This window comes from Argentina silus (assembly GCF_951799395.1).
Source record: "Argentina silus genome assembly, chromosome: 10".
Lineage (NCBI taxonomy): Eukaryota > Metazoa > Chordata > Actinopteri > Argentiniformes > Argentinidae > Argentina > Argentina silus.
Genome location: NC_139664.1, coordinates 12,178,312 through 12,204,500, shown reverse-complemented (window position 1 = coordinate 12,204,500; position 26,189 = coordinate 12,178,312). Strand labels below are relative to the sequence as shown.

Genomic DNA, 26,189 nt, shown 5'->3' with positions numbered 1-26,189 from the left:
TCATACCAATAGTTTTATTGATAGCCTTTTCTGCAAAGAGGAGCTCTTGAAATTCAACAAAACATATTTTTTCCCAGTGTTCTGACAACTTAATTGCCTGAACATTGTTGCCCTTTTTCTAGTTTATTAAAAAAAAGTTAACATGACTAAACTGATTGCATACTTACCATTTACAATGTACAAGTAGCATAATTCCCTTTGTGGTGAAATGTGGTAAAACCCATAATTTAAATCAATATACACATACAGTATGGACATATATCTGCTGTTAATCAATACATTCAGAGGAGTTTCAAGTTACACACAATAAGTGCACACACAATATCAGCGGACGAATCTCTACTTTTGTCAGAACTAAAAGTAAAGGATAAATAGGCTTGTCTTCATTCAAACACATACTATTACTCATTTTATGTGCTTCTCTCAAAATAGAAATCCAAGATCTGATATAGCATAATCTCTGCATTTTGAACAACGAGTTAAAAACCCTATGAGGATATCCTCAAAACACTTTTGTTAAACTGCTGAGACCAGGGTCAATTGTCTTTGAGGAAGGCAGACCACAAGGACATACAGTATAAGTCAGTCAAACAACGATGAATCAAAGGAAATTATCAGGCACTATGACATCCCTTTGCCATTTTATGACTTAATTTACAGTACAGTGGCTTTAAAGCTAACAGTTCAGTCACCAAAGCTTTCAAATTTCCCACAAAATGAAAGTGAGAAACAAAATTCATACTTGTATTATGTTAGTATACGTCTATTACCTCCCAGGGAACTCTTATACACAGAATTTGTATGGGAAACACAGCAGTTAATTAGCTCTGAAACTTCCTATCTATCTTTGATTATCAACTTAACCAATGATTCAAGTCTTTGTTGTACTATCCATATGAAATTCTTAATGCTTTCAACAACTTTATACACAAATTCACATACTCGCACTGCACACAAAGGTATATAAACTATATTGGTCTGTTATAATAAAATGATATCCTTCTGTTTCCAAGTTCAAACCATATTTGTTCACTGCAAACATCCATGCATCCCTCCTAGCTCAAGTGTGGCTCCTCCCACTCTTTATTTGGATTCGACTTTGGGTTGAGTAACATGTTGCAGAGAAGAGGTTGTGTACTGTGCATACTTCCAATGTTTGTTTATTACCCCTCATTAAGGACTTATGTGCATATTGGCACGGATGCCACTCCAAACCCTTACTACTAATAAATACCACTTAAGGTGCGTTCATGTTCACTGCATGTCACTCGATGGCGGTGGGGAAGAGAGCACAGTGTTGTGGGCCAGTCTAGAAGGAAGAGGAGGGCTGAGGAGCTACATGATCACTAGGTCATAGACAGTGTTCATCTCCACATAGTTTCAACCTGGGAATAAAAGTGCTTTTAATAGGCATTTAGTGTACATGGGCGTTGGAACCTCACTGTTTACCTCTACAGATATGTGCTACGTGTTCTTCAGCCTACCAAATGTTGCAGGGCAACGGAAAAAAAAAAAAGAAAAAAAAAAAGAAACAAGGACTAATACATCATGGTACTATTTACTGCAAGTTGTAGGAAAGAGACATATAGAGAGAGCGAGAGAGAGAGAGAGGAGTGGTAGAGAGAATAAGAGAGAGATCAAAGAATAAGCACTGATACAAAAAAACACTGTACAAAGGGGGCATCTCTTCCAGGCACAGAGTTGATTTGTCACTGGGATATGAACAGCTATATATTACAACTACCGGGTGGTGACAGAGAAAGGCAACATTCATTCACTCATCATTGAGACTAGTCTGTCTGGGGAGTTTGGAGGCCGAGGCCAGGAGCATGTCTGGGCTCTGGGGCCCCGGACCCTTCATGGCCATGCTGGCCCCTACCATGGCCGGGTAGCTGCGGTTCCGGCGCATGCCAGCATTCAGAGAGGGCATGCCTCCGATGGGACTGGTCACCACAGAGGGTCCGAAGGGCGGCCCATGCCGGTGGAGCCCTCCGAGAGGCCCCAGCATCGGCCCTGTGGCCCCAGGGGACACCGTTCGAAAGCGCTTGAGCTTGTCCACCAGTTTGAGGTTGTGGACGCTGACGTCAGTCTGGCACTCGCTGTCTGCACTGCTCCTGGCCTCCGCCCTCACTTCCTTCAGGATGGAGCTGGCAGGCTTGGAGGCCAGGAAGTTGTCATACTGGGGGCCGGTGGGGCTGAAGTCGAAGGGGGTGACGGGTTTGATGCGTTTGGAGCGGGGCTGGCGGGTGGGGGAGTTGGGCGGTGTGGAGGGTAGGATGTCAGGGGGACGGGGTGGTGGTGGAGGGGGCGACGGTGCCCCTGCGTTGGGGGTGGAAGCGCTACTTTCGGCACGGTCCCAGCTCTGAGGGTCGTAGACGGCTGCAGAGATGCCGTGCTCCTGTAGGAGGCGCACTAGCCCCAGGGAGGTGCTCATGGTCTTGGTGGAGTCCCGCAGGTTGGTGGAGGACTCAGCCAGGCTGAGGCGGCGTGGGGTGCAAGGTGTGGAGACTGGAGTGGACTTGAGACTGCTGGTCACGACACAGGAGGCAGTAGGGCCTGACATAAGGCTGCAGCTGGGAGGAGACAGGCAGGCAGGTTAATGTAGGGGTCAAGCTTGTAGGGGCATCACACTGACATACAATTATGTTAACCATAAGTGTTGGTCAGGTTTCAATAGTTTGCAGGAGTTAAGATTAAGCCAATTCATTTTTGATCTGTCGTTGATCTCAAAATGTTCTCTTTTTTTAGTACACATGCAGACTAATAGTTCTACAACACTGCATACCTCGGTGCAACACTGTTCATATCGATTAATATACACCCTATTAAAGTACTTAAATGTACTCAACGAATATCAAATATTAGGTAGAAACAAGGTCACTCATTCAAATTCCCCCCCAAGGAGTACAATTAAAGAGAATGAACCCATCAATTAGTATCATAGGCTCTCGTAATAGTAGTTATGTAAAATCAAATGTATGTAAAAGAATATAGACATGCTTAGCTTCAATCAAATCACAATCACGTATTGTACTGTACGTAATGCCAGGAAGCCACCACTGTTTTTGATTTGATCATCATCGAAGAGTTAGTTTCTCCATCAACGGGATGGGTCTGCTCTGAAGATATATTTGATTGACGGCGGTTAGAGGGCAATAGGTTGAAGAAGCACACAGTTAGACGAGGCAGGCTGTTATTCCCCTCAACACTCACACTGTGACTAAGGACCCTCCTAACAAGGAGGCCACACTACAGCCATCTGACATGCTCTCACCCCCGGGCGTGGCTCAATGGGTCTGCTCTAAGTCAGCCCTCAGAACAACATGATACAGCGCTGCCTCCTCTTCCTCATCACATGACCTGGGGAGGGGGGCAGTCAGACAGACAGTGGGTATGTGGTGGTTTGGCTGGTCATTCACCCAGGGCTCAAAGGTGAACTCAAGCTTCAAGAAACAGGTTGTAAAAAAATAACTTTTATTTTGTGTTTGGAGTATTTACATAAATATTCCACCTTTTACATATTGACTTCACTTTTCTGGAGAAGACATAAATCCCCCAAGGATAATTCTTAGTCAAATGGTGAAAGGCAGCAATGAAATGGAACAGTGGCCCTATGCTGCCTTCTAATGGACAAAGAGGAGCATTACAATTTGAGCATAACGGTCTCACCTGGGAGTGACTCTGGTCAGTTCGTCTGAGGGGTGCATAATCCGGCAGGTGGTAAAGGTGTAGGTAGAGCTGGTGTGGGACATACATTTACCAGGGAAATGCACTGCAGACGGGGAAGGAAGGAGAGGGAGAAAATGGAGGGGTAGAGAGGGTTAGCACTGAGCACAGAGGTCCCCAAACACAACCCAACACCCAGGCACACCAAGTGGGTGGTTTAAAGCTGCATCCATCTCACTTCCAACTAACAGAAGAAGCCTGTTGATATATGTGGCACATACATTTAGTCATGTGACTAAATATTTATATATTTTCAAAATATACAATAAGGCCAAATGAATCAAAACTATTAACTGTATTTGTGCCTCAAGATGCAGTTTTAAACTGAGGAAACAGATAGGCAGATAAGAGGAGTGAGAGATTAGTTTATGGACAATGATTGTACAAGATTCTTAAAATCGCAGACATGAACTCATCTTGAAATACTGGAGTGTTCCACTGCATAGAAGGAGAGGGAATACAATACACGGTATTCTACTACAGCAGATAAAGAGGTGAGTGTTTGTAGCTGTAACAAAGTGTGCATGACTCTTTTCCTGGGAACCATTATGGCGGTGAAGTGGTGTGAATGTCACCTTCTGCCTTTGACATTGAGCTTCACTATACCTATCTTAGATGGAGGTGTCATGTGAGTTGAGCAGCTGTGTGAGACCATGCTGTTTTTAATAGAACACTGTCATTTGATACGGTGACACCAAAACCTCAGTGACCTGTACACTGGACACTGGCCATCGATTGCGCAGACTCATTTTGTCTTAAGTGCGCATGTTTGTAAGTATGAGAGGTGATATCTAAAAACAATGGCAGTCTAGGCTTAAAACTGCCATAGAACATAGTGAAAAAGACTACAATGTTTTGTTATTAGCCTGAGGTTCAGTTCTGTTCTGTTCAGTTCATGCCTTTAAGATTAAGAATATTGTCATGACTTTCCCAGGATGCAAGAGTTAGGATATGATTTTACACCATGCTAGGTGATCGACACTGGAATGGATGGTAAAAAAGGATTTTGATTGATTTAAATGAATCTGAGATTGTAAGGAAGGATATGACGTTTACATATACTGTATGTGCTGGAAATGCTGAAAGACTCCCTGAGAGAGACTGAGAGAGATAGAGATAACATGTGTCTCATGTGAAGAAACAGCCATGAATCATAATTTCTCAGACTTTTCTATTTTCTCAGCACATAGGAGGTATCGAAAGTATGAATCAGTGACAGAGAGATGGATTGGAGATGATACTAAAATAAATAAAAGTAAATATACTCATAACGGGCATGGCAGCACACGTCTGGATGAAGTGGGTGTGCGGGTGTGTGAGCGTGAGCGTGGAGGGAGGGCTGGTGGGGGTGGGATGGCCAATGAATGCCCCAGCATCCTGAGGGTAGGGATGTCCCGCGCCTGTGTGACACGATTACGAGGCTCCCTCACCAGACACCCCGTCAGCTGTGGCCTGCTCCGGGACCGGGGGCTCCTGGGTGCTGCATGGAGGCTGTAGGGCTGAGGGCGAGGGCAAGGGTGGGGGTGTGCTGTCTGGGCCTGCTCTGTCTCCCTCAGCCCCTGGCCCGGCCTCGGCCCCTGCCACTGCCTCAGGGGGGTAGTTGTTGTTGCTGATGGGGCCGTTGCAGGAGGAGGAGGAGGAGGAGGAGGAGCGTCTGCAGTGGCCCTGCCGGCTAACATTGCCTGAGGTAGGTAGGCTCTGGAGGGAAAGGTCACCTGACTCCTCATCCTCCTCAAAGTCTGTGAACTGGTAGACCTGCTCCAGGTCCAGCTCCAGGGTGCGGAAGCCCTTAGTCACCACGCCTGGCCGTGCGTCCAGGATGCCCCCCAGGTTGGGCTGGGCCAGCTGCTGCCACTGGTGCAGGGTGGCCGAGCCTGAATAGAAGCCACGCGGAGAGAGAGAGAGAGAGAGAGAGAGAGAGAGAGAGAGAGAGAGAGAGACAGAGAGAGAGGAAAGACCAACCGTTAGATAACTCTCTGCATCACTTCAACACACACTTTAAGAATACTAGAGTATGTAGTTGTAGGTAGATAGAGGAACCTATGGTAATGTGGCATTAGATAACTACAGAAACTTAAATGACTATCTATGTTGCCTCCTGACCATCTGAATACACCAAACAGACATAATGTGAACAGTAGATAATAGCATCTAAATATATCTGCTGTTTACATGGCTCTGTACTGTACTTACACATGTCCATATTCTCTAAAGGTCAGGGATATCCGTGCCCAACAACATTGTTCAACACGGGTGTGTCCTACTTTTGATTAGACAGAGGTGTCTTTGTATAGCACTGGACACTGGATGTTGGAAAAATTGTACCATGTGATATGACATCACCATTCAGCCATTCCACATGAGGCTGAGTGAGGGAAATGTTTGAGTAGGGCTTCTCAGACTGTCTAAAATGAAGAGTAGCAAGGAATTTCACTATAAACACTCACTGTCTATCTAGGGACAATTCAGAAATGTAAATGTATTCTTAGTTGAGTGGCTGCTTTGTTACCCATAGCTATATTTTCTCACTTATTTTCTCAGTTATTGTACATTTCCACTTAACACACTGTTTTTGTAACCCCTGAAATGCTTATTTCAAGTCAAACGTATTGTATTGTATGGTTAATCCTCATCATCACCATTTAAACAGATATTGAGGAAAGATGCCAGGCGTTTAGGGAAGGTCTTACGCTAGGTTAGGTACAGGCAAACAAGAAAATAAAGAGAGAAGAGGAAGGTAAGAAAATTAGTAGACTTTATTGAAGAGCTATAAAACAGAAAGAGAAGGTAAATGGAAAAAGAAAAGAAAAGAAAAGAAACACGACACCAACTTAAGAGACATGGAAACGAAGAAGAAGGGTTGAAATAAGACGCACTGTACCTAACAGCTGAACTACAGAAAGACAGACAATGTCATGCAAATTATTCTTTCGTCTTGATTAGCCTAAAATGCCACATAAAACAGGGAGGAGAAGAGGAAAAGGCCCCACACAAACCATTAGACTTGAAATAAACCTAATTGTGGAAAAAACGTTTCTCTTTCTGTCATTCTCAAGTAGTACTATATTGTTATAACATCTTGAGAAATTCATTTTTATTATTTTTTCAAATTCATACATTTTTGGTATGAATCTGCAGCTAATATCTGCAGCTAATAGAGCAGCCACCAGGTGGCATTACAGAGCAAGAGAAGATGCTCTCCTAGACCTAAAAAGGTTTCCTAAGACCATGAATCAACAAAATAGCTTTGGAGTGATTACAGTTTCTATGGTAATATAGAAATCACAATATTCTAATAACAAGATATGAAAATACATATTTTAGCATATGAAAATAAATATTATATGTTAGAAAAATGATTGTCTTTTATTTTGTTACATGTGTGCTTCATACTGTACTCATTTAAACTGACACAGGATACATAAGTTGTACTTCTAACATTTTTATTTTTTTTATTTTTTAACAGGTTTTATTTTCAGAATGTATAAATGTGGTGACTCTTTTCTAAATTATTTTGAGATGCCTATTATGTTTTGACATGGGCACTCGAGTAGCAGCCTGCATAGCTGTGTAATGTAATCACTCCTTGATAGAATGGGATGAGTAGCACAGGACCTCACTATCTTAAATGGTACCATGCGCTTCTCCTCTCCCCTAGTCAAATAGGAGCAGTAGTCAATGACACCAAACTACATCAGCTCACGAGAGGGACATGTGAAGAGGACCAGTTAACTGTGTTAACCTGTGTGTTAGGCATGCTACTCTAGTGGGCTGTAGCTCAATCTCGAACCAGCAGCGGGGCTGTGCGTTACGGAAGTAGAAGGAGTACTGTGTGGAGAGGTTGCCCTCGTCATGGTGCATGAGGTCCCACAGAGTGTCAAAGACCAGAAGGGCGAGAGGCCGCGGGGGCCTGGGGCGGTCACCTTCCAGCGGCTTGACGATCTGCAGCTTCTCTGGCAGGTAGGAGCGGGAGCTGAAGGAGTATCCCGACCAGATGCTAGAGGTGTGTGTGCCACCCAGGGACATGATGCTCTCCGTGGGGGTCATGCTGCCGCTGTACGACTCGCCCTTCCCTGCCAGCTCCTGCAGCTTCCTCTCTCGCTCCTCTTCGAAGAAGCGCCGCTCGCTCATGTAGTTGTCCCTGCGCAGGGACAGACGCCGCAGGGCTGCCTCCAGGTCCTGAGAGCCTGGGGTGCCAGGGGTTCCCGGCTTCTTATTGGAGTCCTCAGCGCTGGAATCAAAGAGAGGGAGAGGGAGAGGGAGAGGGAGAAAGACAAAGACAAAGAGAAAGAGAAAGAGAAAGAGAGAGAGAGAGAGAGAGAGAGAGAGAGACAGGAGGAGAAGACAACATGAGTGACAGGAGTAACAGTAGGACCGGATCAGACCTGTTCTAGGTTATGAAAGGGAATGGTCATTCACATAACAACAGACAGTACATAGTAACAAGACAACAACAGGTGTTGTCAACACATGACGTATTCACTTTCATAGTATATTGTACTGACAGTAGACAATATAATCAGTTCAACTGTCAAGTTTTTTTGGGCTTTCAGTGTGCTATGGTTGCTATTGGGAACTACAGTAGTAAACACAAACTTCCTCCTCTCCCACGTGTTGGGTTACCTAGTAAAGCTACGGCCATTGATAGGACTTTCATTGCATAGTCTGCACAGTTCTTACTACTTAGTAACCCTAACCCTATTCAAATAACACAAAGAGAACCATGGGAAACGTTGTTTTACTGGATTTGTTTTCGGACTAATAGCCTTTACTGGATAAGTGAAAGAGATGACCTTACAGGAACATGCCAAGGAAGGAGAGGTGGAAGTGAAGGTTGAGCTAGTGTTGTTGCAGGTGGAGATTCACTGAAGAGAGTCAGAAAGAGATCACAAGGAAAAAGGGAGAGTGAGAGAGAGAGAGAGAGAGAGAGAAAGAGAAAGAGACTGACACAGTAGAACTGAAGGTCTCACCCATTATCGGGGGACTCCAGTATGATGCTGTTGGTGCGGTTGTCTATGAGGATGTGTGAGTCTCCTCCGTACAGGCTGGAGCGTGGCGTGCCCACGCTGCTGGAGCGACCGGAGTTCAGGGACGACGTCTGGTTGGAGCCAGGGATGTTCATAGAGGGAGAGCGCCTTGTTGTCATCTGGTTGATGTTTTTCACCGTCTCAAACACACGCTTGGGGTGCAACCTAAACACAAACAAACACACGCACGCACAATTAATACAACCTTAAAAAATGACTCTTAATTAAAAGACTGAAATCCAGGAGGATATGTTTATACAGTAGGTCATACTTCTGCTCTTCTACTTCTGGGTCGTCCATCTGCAGCTCCTTCCTCATCGTGCCCTCAATCTCAGCAGCTAAAGAGTCCTGGGGGAGCAGAGAGACAGATATTCTAAAATCTCTCATTATCATAATAACTCATTTCACACAGGAGCAATTTTGTCCAGGTACAACTGAACTGGATACAGAGTTGGTTAGCGTAACAGTATCTCTATGCCTGCTATGAGGACAAATTGAATCAATTAAAAACACACTTCAGGCTCATTTGTTACACAAGCTTCAGGGCATCTTAACAGCACATCGATTCCTGACAAACACCACACAAATCATTACACATGGAGAACGGGTTACCATGGGAGCCACGCTTGTGCTTTATATCACAGGGTCAATACGAGCAATCTCCCCATCCTCCCTCACCCCATCGCTACTGGAAACAGCTGGAGGCTAACACAGATACCGTGTCACCTTCTGTGTCACTGTGTTCATGTTACAGGTATGTCAGAGGGCTGTGACGGAGCTGCATGGGGCCAAGGGATTTGAGTTACCTCTGCTCTCTCACTGTTGCTGGTCATACACTTTCAAGAGTACAATGGACCTACGTTCGCCAGCATAAACACCAATGTTAAATCACAGACACCTGAAACAGGCCCTTTGACCAAAACAGCAGCGCGCTCTCTCTCTCTCTGTCTGTCTGTCTGTCTGTCTGTCTGTCTTACCAAAGGGAACAGGCCCAGGGGGTGGAAGCGTCGGGGCGTGCTGAGTGGTAGTCCTTTATTGCGGAGGTTCTTTAGCTCCTCCTGAGCCTCGTGGAGCATCTCCATACACTCAGCATACTTATCTTCCAGCTCCCGCAGCTAGAGAGAGAGAGAGAGGGAGGGAGGGAGGGGGGGTTGAGGGAGATACAGGGAGAGATCCTATTTATAACATCAAACACGGTCATTGGAGACTGAGGGTGATTGTTGTGAATAGAGGAGGTCATAGGTTATGTTGGCGTGAATAGGTAGGTACAGTAAGGCAGAAGGTTACATATCAGGTTGTATTGTAGTGAAATGGTGTTAGCATTTGCATAGAATTGAATTATATAGCCAACCACCCACAGCTGTAATGGTGGTAATAGAAAACTCCCTACTTGTATAAATTGTTTATGGGTTTCATTAAGCAGTGAACCTTGTCCTTTTAGGTAATTCATGGAACAGTCCTTACCTCAGCAGTCAGCTGGCGCTGGGCATCTTTGGCAGCCCCTAGATGCTGGGTGAGCTCCTCATTTTCCACTGCATACTGCAAAAAAATGACAGGAAAAAATGAATAGGAATTTACACAGTACACACATGATAATAGAGAAGCTAAGAGCAGTTCAGCTACTGTCTGCTTATGAGACTGGTATGGGGCCTGTCGGCTGCAGAGTAGATAGTACTAGACACTCACAGATTTGGACTTCTTCTGCAGGTCCACGATCTGGGACAGGAGGTGTGTGATCTCCTCCTGCTGGCGAGACGCGTCCTCCGTCTTTTTCCCCAGCTCCTCAGCAATTGAGGAGATCTGGAAGTTGGCATCTCCTGGGCACGCGAGACGGAGAAGAGGAGAAATGACCAACGCTAGCATGCTCGGTATGGGAACAAATGCACTCTGCAATCCAATCTAATTCCACTGTTAGAAGATGAACAAGCTCAACAGGTAACAAAACGGAATCCATTTTCAAATCCAGTGCAAATAACAGAGGCATCCTGCATGTATATTTACCATGATACAAGTATCTTTTCTACTATAGTGTACAAAAGGTAATGAGCCTCCCTGACAGGCCTGGTGGCCAGGCCCTACTCAGGGAGCCAGGAGCCAGGGGATTAGAGATGGTGTTAACTGTGTACTCACTCAGCTCTTTGACAACATCATTCACCAGCTGCTGCTCCTTCTCCTCGTACGAGATGGTCTCTGTCTCCAGGTGACTGGCCTATGGGGGGCACACAGGACGCAGCCAGAGGCATTAACAACATCATTAACATGGCATAGCGGGACGGCAACATCCAACCACTTCCATCCCTCACTCTGTCTCTTACGTAGACTGGTTCAATCAACACTGTAAATGGGGAAACAGCAACTTATCACCCTGACTCCCTGTGATCTAAGCATGGAATTACACTCCAGGAGTCCAAAGCAACCAAAGATCCCCAAAGGAGCAGCATTAATATGCAATGAGACTTCCTTTACAGTAGACTAGTGACTGTACTGGAATAACCCAGTCCTGATCCATATCATATAGCACCTTGAATACATTTTTAATGCACAGTATAATTCCTGAAAGAAAAAATACCCTTCAGGTCTTCAGGCTTTATCCCACACACTGTACTGTACATTTGAAGTCAAACACTCTGTCCTTTTCCTCATAAACTATTAGCTGAGTGGGTAGCTAAGTGAGTTTACCTCTGATCGAAGCGAAATGTTCTCCTCCTCAAGGTCTTTGAGTTTCTTCTGCAGCGAGTCCAGGGGAAAATAACTTGGCACCGACAGTGTAGAGTCATTGTGGCGGATTCTGTCAACAAGACAAGGCCGTCGGTGACAACCGGAATACATTTGTAAGGACGCAACATTCACAAAGAGGAATATCTTACAGTCAGAACAGACAGAGGTTTGAACACAATACGCAGGTTAGACTGAGAACCATATGCATTATTTATGCAACAAGGATGGATGTCAAAGTCAATCAATGTTTTACCACCCCTATAATAGGACCCCCAAGTCTTTCATTATGGCCCTAGTTGAAATAAGACTCACTGCCTGACTGCTCTGAGCTGTATTAAAAGAGCAGGTACAGTTCAGTACAGCAGGTCTCTTTACAGACCTTTACAACTGCACTTCACCCATGAGCAAGCAAAAACAGTCACTCAGGGTTAGAATACCTCTACCTGATAAAACAGGGGATTTACAGGACTGAACACAAGACCTCAATTCATCTGGAAGAAAAGAGCCTCCTTATGCAGGACATATCAAGTACACAGTACTTGGGTGGACTGGTGGGAATAGTGACAGTGAAAGTAAGAAAAAGCTTCAGTTGAAATGTTATACAGTATCATTTGAATAGGAGGGAGAACAATTGGGGGGGGGAGGGAGGGGGTGGGAGGAGAGAGGTTTACAGTACCGACTGATCTCACTTCTACAGTAGCTAAAGCTAACCTCATCCCACCCATTGTGTCTGCTGTTTGAGCCTAAGGCACATTGACAGCCAATAAGGGAATACAAAAAATGGGGCATTGGGCCTAAAGAGAGAATGTTGGCAGACTGAGATAATGAATTGGGAGGAGGGGAACAGGACCTGTTCATATTATCAGAGCAGATGAGGGAGAGGTGGAGGGAGGGAGAGGTGGAGGGTACGGTACTGTAGACCAGGATATGAAACAGTAGTGGACTCACGGGGTAGAGGTGGCTGAATCTCCTTCACTCTCCTCTGCTGCGCTGGTGTAGAACTGGAGCAGCTCATCTTTCATAGACAGATCATGGCGCAGCTGGGAGACCTGCAGAGAGGGGGAGGCAGAGAGAAATGGAGGGGGACGACGACGACGACGACGACCATAATGTCATTCCAAAAGAAAGACTTCTAAAAACCTCTCTTTACACAATAGCTTTTCCTGGAGGTAACAACATTACACCTCCTGTCTTCATTGTGACTGCTACACACACACACACACACACACACACACACACACACACACACACACACACACACACACACCTCCTCACGAATGTGCTCCACTTGCTCCTCCAGGAATTCATTTCGCTCACTGAGGGTTTTGTTTTTCTTCAGCAGTGACTGGCCGATGCGGGCGGCTAGCTCCAAATCGCGTTCTTTCTGCAGGAGAGTCAGACAGGCAGGCAAGGAGTTAAAGACCTGCTAGAGATCTGGTAGGAGCTAGCAGTGAAGGTCATCTAGAGGTGGGCCTTAGGTTCAATGGCCTGTTTACTTCAGTGAAACGTTAGTGTGGAATAGTATTACTGTTTGTTTAATCATCTCCATCAGCTGAATGCATGTATAATGTATGTCTTTGTCAAATATCTGAACATTAATTCAGACAAACAGCAGTGCACTCACATCAAAAGTGTTAGCTAGCTTCACCAGTCTGGGTACAATCAATGCAAATTCATAATCTAGGAATCAGGTAGGGGAAAGGATATACAAACTGTTGACAATTTGTGCCTTGTCCTTTTCAATGGAGTCCTTAACTTTGCATGTCACAGAGATACAGTACGTTCTGAGTCAATGTTATCAGACAATTGTGGAAGAGGTTTGAATATCTCCACCAAAACAGAGAGGGAGCTTTGTAAATGACGGCACTCAAAATGATGAACCTTGTTTCAGTGAAGCCAAACATACAACAAGACAGACATCAGGAACCTTATCAGGAACTCCACCACATCTCCCTTTCAGCCCTTATGCATTTGATGATGGGGAGGAACCTCTTACGTACCTCTTCAAGCAGACGTGTCACGGCATCTATGTCATTGTACGTCTTAGTCATCTGGCCCACTCTTTCAGCACATAGAACTGCAGAGGAACAGAACACAGAGGAACACATTAACAACAGCACTGCTTTACTTCACTCAATTTATCTTAACAGAGTCAGTGCTCATTGATCAATACTTTGGTAATTGCGCCAGATTTAACTAGAAGGCTAATTTTTTATCTGTTTAAATTTGAGTCAGCCATGTTGACTGGATCTCTGGAATAGCAGTGTTATCAGAGGGCCACCTACAGTACACACCGCAGGCCCTAGTGACATTATCAGACAGACTGCTGGGTCCTGCTCCCTGAGCAACACAGACAGGCCACACCCCTGATAACGGTGGAATGCTAGACTGCAATTTCATTCTCTGACACCAACACCCAATCATAGCCAATTGTAGTGTCTTGTTGTATTTGTAGAAACGTACCTATCTATTAGGGCTGTCAATGGATTAAAAAATGAGTTGATAAATTGAATGTAGAAATATATTTTTTTTCGCCTAACATTCCTAGACAAGAAACCCAAAGCAGTGCTTAAATAATGAGTGGGGGAGTAATAGACTACTACAAATTAACAATGCAATGATGGCCTCCAATAAGGTGCAAATTGCAAATCCCAATCCCATCGTTAAAGACAAAAGCTGAACCGAGCTTCTCTGTAGCTTTATTTTTTATTTAAATCTGATGCATTTTTCCCAAAACATATCGCATTCTATCCTTTCTAACCACTATGCTTATCTCAGCAACTGATGATCAATAAATGGTAAAAAGACAATGACTGGTTCAGCACCAGCTGAGGTTTGCTTTATAATTTCAACAACAGTTGGAGTGGATAGCCGGAGAGTCAGACTCATCCTCTTCCTTTGAAAAAAAAAAAAGTCTGACAGTGCACTGCAGAGGACAGGTCCTCCGAGAGATATCATTTCTGATTCTGAGAACCATAATACCTTATCATGTACACTTTGCTCAAGGATCACACCCTCCCATTTATGATATTTCAGCATATTCCATGCCATAAATAAAGAGGATGAATTGTAGCAGCCTTGTCAAATCCCTTCAAGTAATATCCATCCTGAATTTGCCATCCTTTCGATAAACAGCTGGAAAGGAATGGGACTTTGTAAAATGATTCTGAGAGATTGTACAATGTCTTTGAGACACAGTTGTGCATGTCTTCACTTTTAACACCACCACTACTAACTACCACAGTGAGTGAACAATGGGTTGGGTGGACTTGGAGAACTTGCTTTACTGTTGCACTGCAGGTGTCATTGTCCTACACCCTATAAAAAACAGTGAGCTCACTCTCTCCAGCCCTTTATCTCAATCTTTCTCCATTCAGTGTTTCTTATCTACTATTGACTGAGTCATATCAGGTTCCCTAGAAGTCCACATACACAAATGATTCCAACAGGAAAAACACTAAGCAACCAGAGTCCACCCCAACACTGAGTCCACCCCAACACTGAGTCCACCCCAACACTGAGTCCACCCCAACACTGAGTCCACCCCAACTTCGATCTGTAGAAAGGGTCAGTCCTAACCATGCCAATGTTGACCAAGGGGTCGATAATTTCTGCTGACAACACCTGTGTGTTGAGAGTTCTTTACATCTCAGACAGAGCTGCTCCTGCAACACCCATGATGGAAACAATGTAAATGAGGTTTTAGGATGCAAAGTACATATTTACATGTGCATCATACTGGACATGCGTGAAAGTGCATGGTGACCCAAGACGAGAGATTCCAATTGGCTGTTACATGCCATACCCAGTTCTGACTTTACAGGTCCATTGAAAGGCAAACACAGAGACAGTTACACCAGATTAGGATTGCAAAGGACAGAAATGTTCCTGGTCAATTTAAAAACTTTCCTGGAAACAGTCAGGTAATTTACTGGAATTATCATCAACGCATTGTCTGACAAATCAGGATTTTTCTCCAATGATCTACACAGCCTAATAAATACACATACTCCATAAAAACCTTCTCAATCTTTTCACTTGAATGTGCACATATCATTTTATATTTGAACATCTCTATTTAAACATAAGGAAGCTATGTAACCTCTGACCTAATTGAGTATGCTTCTTCCATAAAACATTGATATACAGCAATTGGATATGGAAGTAAAGAAATTCCACATTGTCCATTACAAAAGGCAATTGTATCCAAATGACCAAAACAAAACAGTTGAGAACTGTTTTGGTCATTTGGATACAATAGCCTTTTCTAATGTCTAATCTCTAGGGTGTGGTATCAATACCAAATACCAAGAGGTGGACTTGCATCTGCAACCAAGGAAACCAACTGGGGCCTGAACAACACACACACACACACACGCAGACACACACACACGCAGACACACACACGCAGACACACACACGCAGACACACACACGCAGACACACACACGCAGACACACACACACACACACACACACACACACACACACACACACACACACACACACACACACACACACACACACACACACACACACACACACACACACACACGGTACAGTACAACCCAGAGTCACTACCGGGTAGACAGCTGCTCTCTGCTCAGAAGGTGATGCCTACAGTACTGCTCATGTCAAGACAAATAGCAGTAATTGATGGGAGACTAGAGAGTGTCTAGAGAACACACACTCATTTGTTTTAATCAAACTCAATAGGATGACATTTAAAACCAGCTTGTCTAGCAATGGGGCATTAGTCTTGACATTCACTAGGGATAATCCATATCAAAATACAGATTGGGCTGTAAACAACACTAGTTCCCATCATTCTTTCTGGAATACCAGGACATCTGACACTGAATAAGGGGCCAATTAATAGCCTTGTTGTTCCACATGAAGTACACATTCTTCTTTCATTCCGTACATCGAATACTATGTTTTAAGTTACACAGGAACAAAGAGGCACTAAACTACACTGTAAGTCTACCTACAAATAACTCAAGAGAGTTCGAATACACACAATAACACACTGATCTACATGCTTTAGAGTTCAGATTGCTTTGTTACAAGATAAAGATATTAAAATATTATTTGCTATGATTTGGGGGAATTATCATCCATTGTCTGACAAATCCGGTTTTTCTCCTGTGATCTGCACAGCCAAATAAATACACATGGCATAAACATGACAGGATTAATAGTCATATTAATACTCCATAAAAAGGTAAAATATGGTATTTGTCAAGGTGCAATGTCAACTTTGAATGTTTAAGAACTATCAGGTGAACTAAATGTCTTCAGTGCAGTCCAAACAGCAGAAGCCTGATCTGACCTGCCTGCCTCTGTTGATGGTATCACATGTGAGTTCTGCCTCCTTGCATTCCATGTTTACTCTGAATACAAACACTCTAAGCCCTTACCAAGTAGACAGGGATATACTGAGCCTCTTACTACAGCAAACAAGACAGAAAACACCCATCACACTGGTTAAAGTAGTGATTGCTAAAGAAGCTATGGATATTGTGACATTTTCAAACGTTATTTCAAAAACACAGCATTAAGATTACTAAGTCCATTAACAGGCCAAAGCCTTCATAAAATGTGATGTTACACCAGTCCAATGTATGAAGTGTACTGTACTGTAAGAACCAGGCAAGACAGAGGCTGTGGTCAGAAAATGTGGTTAAAACCACAACGTTAATTAAGAGACCAGCAAAGCTCCCATGAACAGAGCATACCTTCTCGCAGCACAACCTGTTCTTCGTCCTCCTCCTCCTCCTCTTCCTCACCGTGGCAGTTCTCTGGTGAACTGACATACTCCAAGCTCTCCTCTGAGGTGGTGCAAGAGGGCAGTGCCATGCTAGCGCTGGGCTAGTGAAGCCCAACTGAGCCCAGCTCTCTTAAGTCCAAAGCCATGTCAGACTGTGTGTGTGGAGTGTGTGTGTGTGAGTGTGTTAGTGTGCGAGACATGTCTGTCTTCTCCTGTCACACAGTCACACACAGCAGCTCACCCAGACACTCCCTTCTCCTGATCCCTACGGTCCACCGTTAGAGCACAACCTACTCTATCACAGGAGCAGGGGAGTGTCTCTCAGCTCGAGAGCAGGCTCCAATGTCTGAGGGCAGGTAGACAAATTAAAATGATAGATATGTGAACACTCATTGAATCACAAAATATAATGAGGTTTCATCATCTTAATATAGAAATTTGCATCAAAATGTGTCCATTTGCTTTCCCCCTCATTTGAGATCAAAATGGTTTCTTCCACCAGAGACTCCATGGAAACCTTGTAAGGCGGAGCACACCACAATACACATACACCTGTTTTAAGGGTGGAGCCTCACCACAGTGAAGTACAGGTGACTCAATTTGCACATGCACTCTTATACAAAGCTATAGACAGAGCGAAACAACAGCAAGTCAAACAGGAAATACAGAGCATGTCCCACTTGCAAGGGGAACATTAAAGTAAGCACAGAAGCTACAGAGGAACTCTAAAAATAGAATAGCAATCTAGTTTATGAACCGACATAGATTATTCCTGCATAGATTTTTTCATAATTTATAAATTGTGATAAATTAACACTACATTATACACTATATACGGTGAAATATGAATAACCATAATGTGATCAATTCAGAGCGTGTCAAAACTGCTTTTTAGAAAATGAGACTTTGCAATAAACAACTCATGATTCTAGTCAACTGCCATATGTTAGCTTTGTCACACTCTTTACGGTCAGAGCAATATCACAGTTATACAATTATTATTATTATCATCATGCCTGTATGCACCAAACAAATTCCAGAAATGAAGAGCAATGCAAATGTAAACGGGTACACAAACTATCGAACAAACACGGTTAGCTCCTCTGTTAAACATGTTCCATCTAATTATCCCATGTTCAATCACTTAAATTGTTCTAATTGCACTAATTGTGATACTGTGATGATCCCAGGCAATACTGTATGCTTGTATGGGCATGCTGAATGAATCCACATTCCTAACGGAAACAATACAGCAACCAAAACTCAGCACAATAGCTTCAAATTTCAAAAACAACCCCCACATCTCACACCCTCTCCTCCTCAGAGGCCTTTTGTGTGGACTTGTAAAGTTCCCAGCATGGGAAGGCTGGAGGAGCTCTCCATCATCCCCCTCCACTTCCTCCCTGGCCAATAGAACTGGGAGCCCCAGGCTTTGTGTGAGGGGTGGAGAGGTGGAGGGAGAGAGGAGGGAGAAGAGGAGGAGAAAGGGAGAGGAGGATATTCTAGGAAAAGAGGGAAAGCTGCCAACAACCAAGCTCTGCTGTGGAGATGAATGCTCTGCTCACTGCCGAGGGGATCAATATTCAGAGCATCATCCAGTTCTGTGGAGGAGTGTGTCCCAGCCAGACATGTGACTGGGGAGGGTGGACCCAGGAGGGATGCTCCGAGGCTGGGCTGTCTCTCTCTGCTCTGGGTGAAGGGGCGGCAGGTAGCCTAGAGGTAAGAGAGGCCGGCCAGCAATTGGTAGGTCACTGGTTTGATCCCCACCCGAGGAGGGAGCCGGATTTGAGCTGGTGACTGGAGTGTTGCTGGCATCATATCTAAGGTGCCTACCACTCCACTGACATTGTGCTTTTGACCAAGGCACTTAACCCCTAACTGAGCTCTGATCTCCCTGGGGGTGTGCATGTGTGTGGTCTCGGGGGCTGGGCAGTCCCCTGAGCCCTCAGCCTCCTCCACACCCTCCCCTACTAGGCTACTTCCACGGCCTGTATCCCCATGTGTCTCCATCATTGGCTGCCTTTCCAACCATGAGAAGTTTGGCTATGCTTGAATAGTTGGAAGACAAATACTGTATCGACCGAACTCCACTGCAGCATGTAAATCAATTTTCTAAATGTAGGTCTGACTTGACTCTTGTTCTATGAAGAGAGAAATTAAGTCAGTGAAAACCATCCACAACATTTACATAATGGCAACGCCAGCATTACCAAATACAGTAGATCACTTCCTAGAGACCAGGCCTCGTTTCATAGACACCAGTCTAAATATATCATATGATCTTCAGCCAGGCGTACAGCCACTGATAGTCTTTAACTGCTCTATAGAATCGACAGGGGATATACTGTGCTGTATATAGGTTGATCGATGGAGCTTTGACCCATTACATTAAACTGCCTGTGATATAACCTGCTATGCAAAAAAGATCACATGACAGATCACATGTTCATCAAGTTCCCGTGTGTCGCTGTCTGACATCACCTGAACCGTGTTGGGATCAGTGGAACCATAACACAGCATCCACAGCATTTAGCCTCTCGTACAATGACATGTCTATTGAAGCTTCAGACGTAGTCACTCTTTTAAAAAAAGAAAAAAAAAATCACCCCGTCATTCCCTGTGTCGGCTACATTTGCATGGTAATTCAGTGCCGTTGTTGCCTCTGTTGTTCCAAATTCACCCTGGTTACAATCAACACTACAGGAGCAGATAGATACAGGCATAGATACAGTAACAACAAGCATAATTAACCATGTCTGATGTCTTGTTAAACATCATGATGCGCTTACATGACATCATAGACTACCTGTCTACAGTCAGGGCCTCTTTGGTGACATGGTAACACATGTTATGACAGCAAGACAGCCGTCCCTAGCTCCACAATCATGTGACTGGCGCAATACAAACTGTAGCTAGGAGGCAAATCTATAGTCATTCCCACATAATGAAAAAAGCAGCACCTCTAGCCCCCCTCTCTAGCCCCCCTCTCTGTCTCTTGCTCACACATAGCCAAACAAAACAAATGGCAAACAAAAAGCCCAAAACTGTACCACCAACTGCCCAGAACCCTCTATCCAGTCTTACCATCTGTGCATTCCTCATAATACCAGTCAAGCTCATAGTAATCCGCCTCCACAAATTTCTGCATACTCAGTCTCCTTCAGCAGAGAGGTGCTTCTCCCGTCCTGCCGAGGTCATGGGAACGGCTGGCCATCTTTTCACAACACACTCAGAGTTGGCGAGGAGTCGACCAGGAGCCGACATGTAACTGCTCATCTTATCTCTGGTACCCCGAGCGGAAGGATGGGAGGGAGAAAGGAGAGGAGGGGAGGAGAGACCCAAATAAAACGCAGCCTGATACACAGTTATGCAGTAGGGGATGTGCTGGTGGTGAGTCAAGGTTGTATCACAGAGGAGGAGGGGACCGAGGACACACAGCCAATGAGGAGAGGCTTTGTCAGAGGCGTGCTCCACCACGGGAGCTTTTGTCAGTGCGTCCCGCCCACCTCTCTCTCTCTCCCCCCCCCCCCACCCCCACCCCTTTCCCTCCACAATACGTCCTTCTGCGCCGTTGCCATGGAGACTGGCTCCGACTCCAGCGCTGAGTAGCATCTGAAAGCAGGCTACCGCTGGTACTGCTGCTGGTGTGTTTAAGTTGAGCTCAGTGGGTTACTCTGTGGCTATAGGGCAGGGAGTTCACCTTGATGAATGAAAATATAGAAAATACACTACACAGTCCATAGGGGGAGATCTCCCAGCTCTGATTTACTACCAGATAATAACTGAGATGCTTCTTAAGGCTACCAATAAAAATCAGCCAAAGAGCATTATTCCAGCCATAATAAAATAGTAACCCCCCATAATAGTAACCCCCCAATGCTGAAACAATACTACACAATACCATAAGTATTGCATCATATAAACTCTTCTGTATAGAGTTGCATCAGAGAGGGAGTGGCACAGCAGATGACACAGACCAGCTGACTAGACAGGTGACCACTGTCTGTTCTGATGACATCACATCCACAGATGCAATCCTTCGGAAAGTGAGAAGACCCTCAGGTCCCGTAAGGACAAATCAAGCACAGTGCGGCTATCAGAATGACCAAAAAGAATACAATAACTCCAGTATAAAACCTTTCAATTGAATTAAATGTACCGTCCACATTAGGTACATGGTTGTGTGTGGTGTGCTGTACAGACGTCGGAACAACATCATATCGAACTTTATTTGTAAAGCACATTTCATTTGCACAGATGCAATAAAATGTGCTTTACAGGAAGAATAAATACAAACAGAGGGAGAATATCTCTGGCTGAGTCGTGAGTGGAGACAGATCATCACTTCCCCTTTTGAGTCAGTACCACTATCTATTTATAACCAAACAGGCAGCAAGGTGTCATTGTCGTCCACATCTGAGAAAGCATTACTAGATCATCAAAACACCACTGTATCTGTTGTTATTACAGCATCCCAAAGTACTGTCACACAGACACTACACTATAATATTATACCAGCATTCATTCAAACATGATATATTTTACCTACACAAGACATGGGGGCTGTCCGTAGAACAGGCCTGTAGTGTGCAACTCAGTGTTGACATGAAGGTCAACCGAAAGGACAGCTTAGTGTGTCATTAGACAAGGCTGTACGGTGATCCCTGGCTCAACACGGCAGGACCCACTCAGCCTCGCGTCCAGTCTGACCTCCGCTGTGTTAGACAGACGTCAAGAAGACAGCCGTCTCCACCAGCAACCAACCAACCAGCAGACTGGCACAGGACAGAGTCTGTCGCCTGGCACTGGAGCTCAATGGATGTGTTTGCTGTGGCAACGGAACCCAGCTGTCTCAGGCCCCATACGGGCACAGGGCCATCTTAAAAAGAGGCCTGTCTCTATATCTCACTGTCTTGTGTGTCTCTCTCTATCTGTGTCTCTTTCTTTCTTTCTTTCTTTCTTTCTCTCTCTGTGTGTCTCTCTCTATCTGTGTCTCTGTCTCTCTCCTATTAGAGAGGTCAATTTGTAAAGGTCTTTGTGGCTTTCTGGAAGACATCTCTACTGTATTAAGGTACTATGGCAGGGTCACAGACATATTCATTCAAAGCCTTGACATAACAATGAGGAGGCAGATGTGGTCATAATACCCTTTACAGTGAACTGCTCTACCTTCTTTCTCCCTCACACAAGGGACTCAAGAGCAGCTTTGATATTCAAAAACACTGCCCAGAACCTCACTGCACCAAATCTCGGCTGTCACCGTCATTTCTACAGCATCCGCCCCAGCTGTGGTCGGCTTTGGGAATGCCTCAGTTTCCAAAATATACAGTAAGCGCAATACAAACATCCTTCATTTAGGGTCGAGTGGGTGAACTGTCACTGTAAATTATTGTAGACCAAAAAGGAAGCAGGGCAATCAATACAACAGATCCATCATCCCTGCATTCTTGTAGGAGGCGAGATAAAGAGCTACACTTACGGAAATACTTCAGAGTCTCCTCGATCTGCTCGACAGTGAGGTCGACGTTGGCATCCGGGGAGAGGAGAGGGGTGTGGAGCCAGTCGTCGTGTTCATAGCCGAAGATGGTGTCTGCTCTCAGCTTGTAGTGGGGCAGCTGCTCTTCCAGGAGACTGATGATTTCGACCTCTGGAAGATCAGTACTGTTACACACATCTGGAAGCAAGAGGAAGAGTGGAGGAGAGGGATGGAAGAGAGGTTAGTGTCCACACCATAAAGGACCAGAGGGTTTTGGAACAGGTGCTTGAATGAAACAAAACAGAAACTCTAGCAACTGATGTTTAACCGTCATCATCAGTGACACATCAGTGACACATCAGTCTTATTCACCCAGGAAGATCACACACACACGCCTCTCGGAGCAGCTTTCAAGCAATCCTAAAATAACAACTTTACTTCAATGTCCTTAGCTCCAGCTGAAAAAGACGTCCTCATCTCTAAATCCATAATCAAATAGAACCTCTCTCTGATGTTTGGTCATAAGTGAGTCATGTGTTCTACATGTCAGGATCTCAAAGGCAGCTAATTCTGTTTACATATGGGTGATGTGGGGGAAGCAGCAAGAGGGTACAGAAAGAAGGGTAGGAGGACCTCTTGTGGCACACAACGGAACTGCAGTTCTGCTGGTATTTTATTGTCACCTTCAGTAAACTACCGAACTACAAATTTCTGTTTTAACATTTTCTGAGGTCCTGAGGTTAAAGAAATTGATATTTAAAAAATAGCAGGATATGTTGTGGGGAGAAGATATAAATGATATGTTATAATTCACAAGTTGAGAAATACACTGGTCTACAACATTTATATTGTGATTCACTACCACTGATTCATGCTAAAGTTATTCTCGTATGTAATCTATGTTATCTATGTAAACTATGCTACATTAATATATACAGCAGGGCAAGTATCTTACCAATGCTTTCTGCCATGGAATACACTCATTCTTTGAATATATCATCCAGAATGTAATGGCAAATATATCCCCAAGCGTCTGTGTGTTGTATTCCCATCAGGGGTCTGGTAGCTGTAAAACTCATGAATCCCCAACAGTCACAATAATGTTCCCCTAGAGACCGTAAATGGAGAGCTGCAAAAAATGGAATGGAAAATCTCAACTGATGTGAGTGAGTGTTGTTTCCCGTTGTTTAACAGTGGGGCTTTAACCTCTTAAATAAAAAGACCAATGACAACGTTGCATGCTGCCTGCATATCTGAGGGGGCAGTGACGCTTGCACAAACAATGCTGTCCCAGATAGGCTTTAATCCAGACAGAATGGGCTGCTGCTGAGACAGGGGAAACCGACACAGCCTGCAAACTGTCAGCAAACACTACGAGCATGGGTCCAACACAGCAACCAAACACCACAGCAAAGCACGTGTTGAGAAAGGAGTGGCTGTATGTTAGTTAAATTGCTATCAAATACAGCTTACATTGCCATAAAATCACCTTCTTTACCATATTCAATAGAATAGACACAGAACAATATCACAGAAAACAAAAATAGCAACAATGTGAAAACTAACTGTGAAAGAGGTGTGATAGAAATATTATTGATAGAAATGTTTTAGACAGAATACTGCTGTTTTGAGGCCTTGCCCTTATGGTAAGGCAGGTTGTGGAAAATTACTGAGTAATGTTGCTGGGCAAAACAGGGTTTGAAGGTTGTAAGTAGACTGTGGAAAACAGTACTTGTGTCACTTGTTATTGACACGATGTGTTCTAACCCTCAACATCCCTGTGCTCCAACCCTCGCTATAAGGAGGGAAAGTTGCTGTGCTGCTTCAGAGATTTCACTGAACTTCTACTTGGAGTGTCTCTCCGCTTGCAAGTGTAATAAACTGATAATTGTGGCTTTAACAAGACCCTTGACTTAAATCTCACCTTTGCTGAAATAAAATACAGTGGAGAATTTTAGAAGAAAGAGGACTGTAGATAAAGGCAGACATACAGCAACAGTGTCACTGTCATTAAATATTCCAGGGTATCAATCACAACAACATGTCAATTGTATCCCAAGTTAGCATCTACAGTATGTCATATCATCTTTGTCCCCAAGCGACGTCTGTCAGTAAATAAAGGTTGAGTGTTGATTGCTGCAGCCGGTTGATTATTCCTGGAGTGTATTTATAGGTGGATCTGTAAGAGCTGCCACTTGCTGTGGCCCACTGTCCTTGCTTTCCCCTCTACCTCTCTAGCATTCACATTTCATAATATCCCCCCTACTGTATCTCTGACCAATACAGGCTCAACCTATTGGAGCTCAGGGCCAAACTACAGAGCTCAACCTACACCCCATAGTGACAAGCCTACTGTACAGTACAGAGAGACCCGGCTAGAGTTTAGACACAAAGTTAGTTTTGCTTCCCTCTCTGGTCTTCATATCCAACTCAGACATGCATGTTAGGCTAAACTAACAGATGAGTTGTAAATGAATAAGCAATACAAGCTATTTGCATAATACATACTCAGCACATGTAAATCCGTTGGTGACCTACAACCTTCTGTTGTTTTTGTTTTCGTCATTACACACCAGGCTACACCAACATCCTCTTTGTAACACCAAGGTTAACCACCTTCAATCATTCACATACGTGACATTCATTTTGGGTCTACATTTCATGAACTTTAAGTCAGAAATTAAATCATAAAAAACGACTTTTCTGCCCAAAACAGCATGTTGAACAAATGACTCCACCGAAGTAAAGAAATACAGCACGGTTAACGTCAAACAAAAAGGCCAAACGACCCAATGTCCAGCACAAAGTCACGGTCTCCAGTACTTACTCATGGTGCCTCCGCCCCTCGCTCTGTCTCCACTCACCCCGAGTTACATTTTCCGTTGCTTCAGGAAAGGGCAGGGCGAAGAGGAGTGAGTGGGAGAGAGTGGAGGGAGGAGGGAGGAGGGAGGGAGGGGAGAAAGAGAGAGGCACTCGTACGAAAGCTACCCTGGCCACACTGCACAGCCATGCCTGGCATGCCAGTGACGGTGGTCACATGGGGTCCAGAGCCCCCACAATCCCCACACCCTCCCAGCCCCCACACCCTCCCAGCCCCCACACCCTACCAGCCCCCATACTGTAGTCAGTAGCGCAGCCACAGGCCCCATACTGTCTAAACATAGACTGGATTACTGCTGGCCCACTGAGCCCAGTGGACGGGCCCACTCATTGTCCTGCAAACAGCACTGAGACAGGAAGTACTGCAGCTGCAACACAGAGAATAGTGTCTCTGGGGAATGATACTCAGCACAAATCCGTGGAGAGATGTCATCATTTTCTCAACCATGGATTCCTAGCCAAACTTTTTGAAGAAAAAGTGCACCTAAACGTGGTCAAATCACTGGTGAAGTTTGTGTCGCAGCCCTCACGTGCATGTGGTTAAACAAATACCCTCCAAAACCTCAACCAAAGCCATTAGTTGGGCAAGTTTAT

General features: G+C 44.5%; 1 protein-coding gene across 4 annotated transcripts; it reads right to left on the bottom strand.

Annotated features, from left to right (window-relative positions):
- trak1a (trafficking protein, kinesin binding 1a) lies at positions 1-25,613 on the bottom strand. Of its 4 annotated transcripts, XM_083679045.1 has the most exons (17): positions 25,543-25,613; positions 22,719-22,913; positions 13,472-13,548; positions 12,739-12,855; positions 12,420-12,520; positions 11,433-11,541; positions 10,884-10,962; positions 10,440-10,570; positions 10,218-10,292; positions 9,731-9,868; positions 9,025-9,101; positions 8,697-8,918; positions 7,650-7,957; positions 5,157-5,600; positions 3,670-3,772; positions 3,275-3,360; positions 2,462-2,573 (listed from the first exon to the last, which is right to left on the bottom strand). In XM_083679045.1, the coding sequence occupies exons 1-16, from the start codon at positions 25,544-25,546 to the stop codon at positions 3,288-3,290; spliced, it is 2,253 nt and encodes a 750-aa protein (XP_083535171.1). In that variant the 5' UTR covers positions 25,547-25,613; the 3' UTR covers positions 2,462-2,573; positions 3,275-3,287. The 4 variants fall into 4 exon arrangements, with proteins under 4 accessions (XP_083535168.1, XP_083535170.1, XP_083535169.1 ...); XM_083679042.1 differs by lacking the exon at positions 3,275-3,360 and having other exon boundaries at positions 1-2,573; XM_083679044.1 differs by lacking the exon at positions 3,275-3,360 and having other exon boundaries at positions 1-2,573; positions 5,442-5,600.
- Positions 25,614-26,189: the final 576 nt, after the last annotated feature.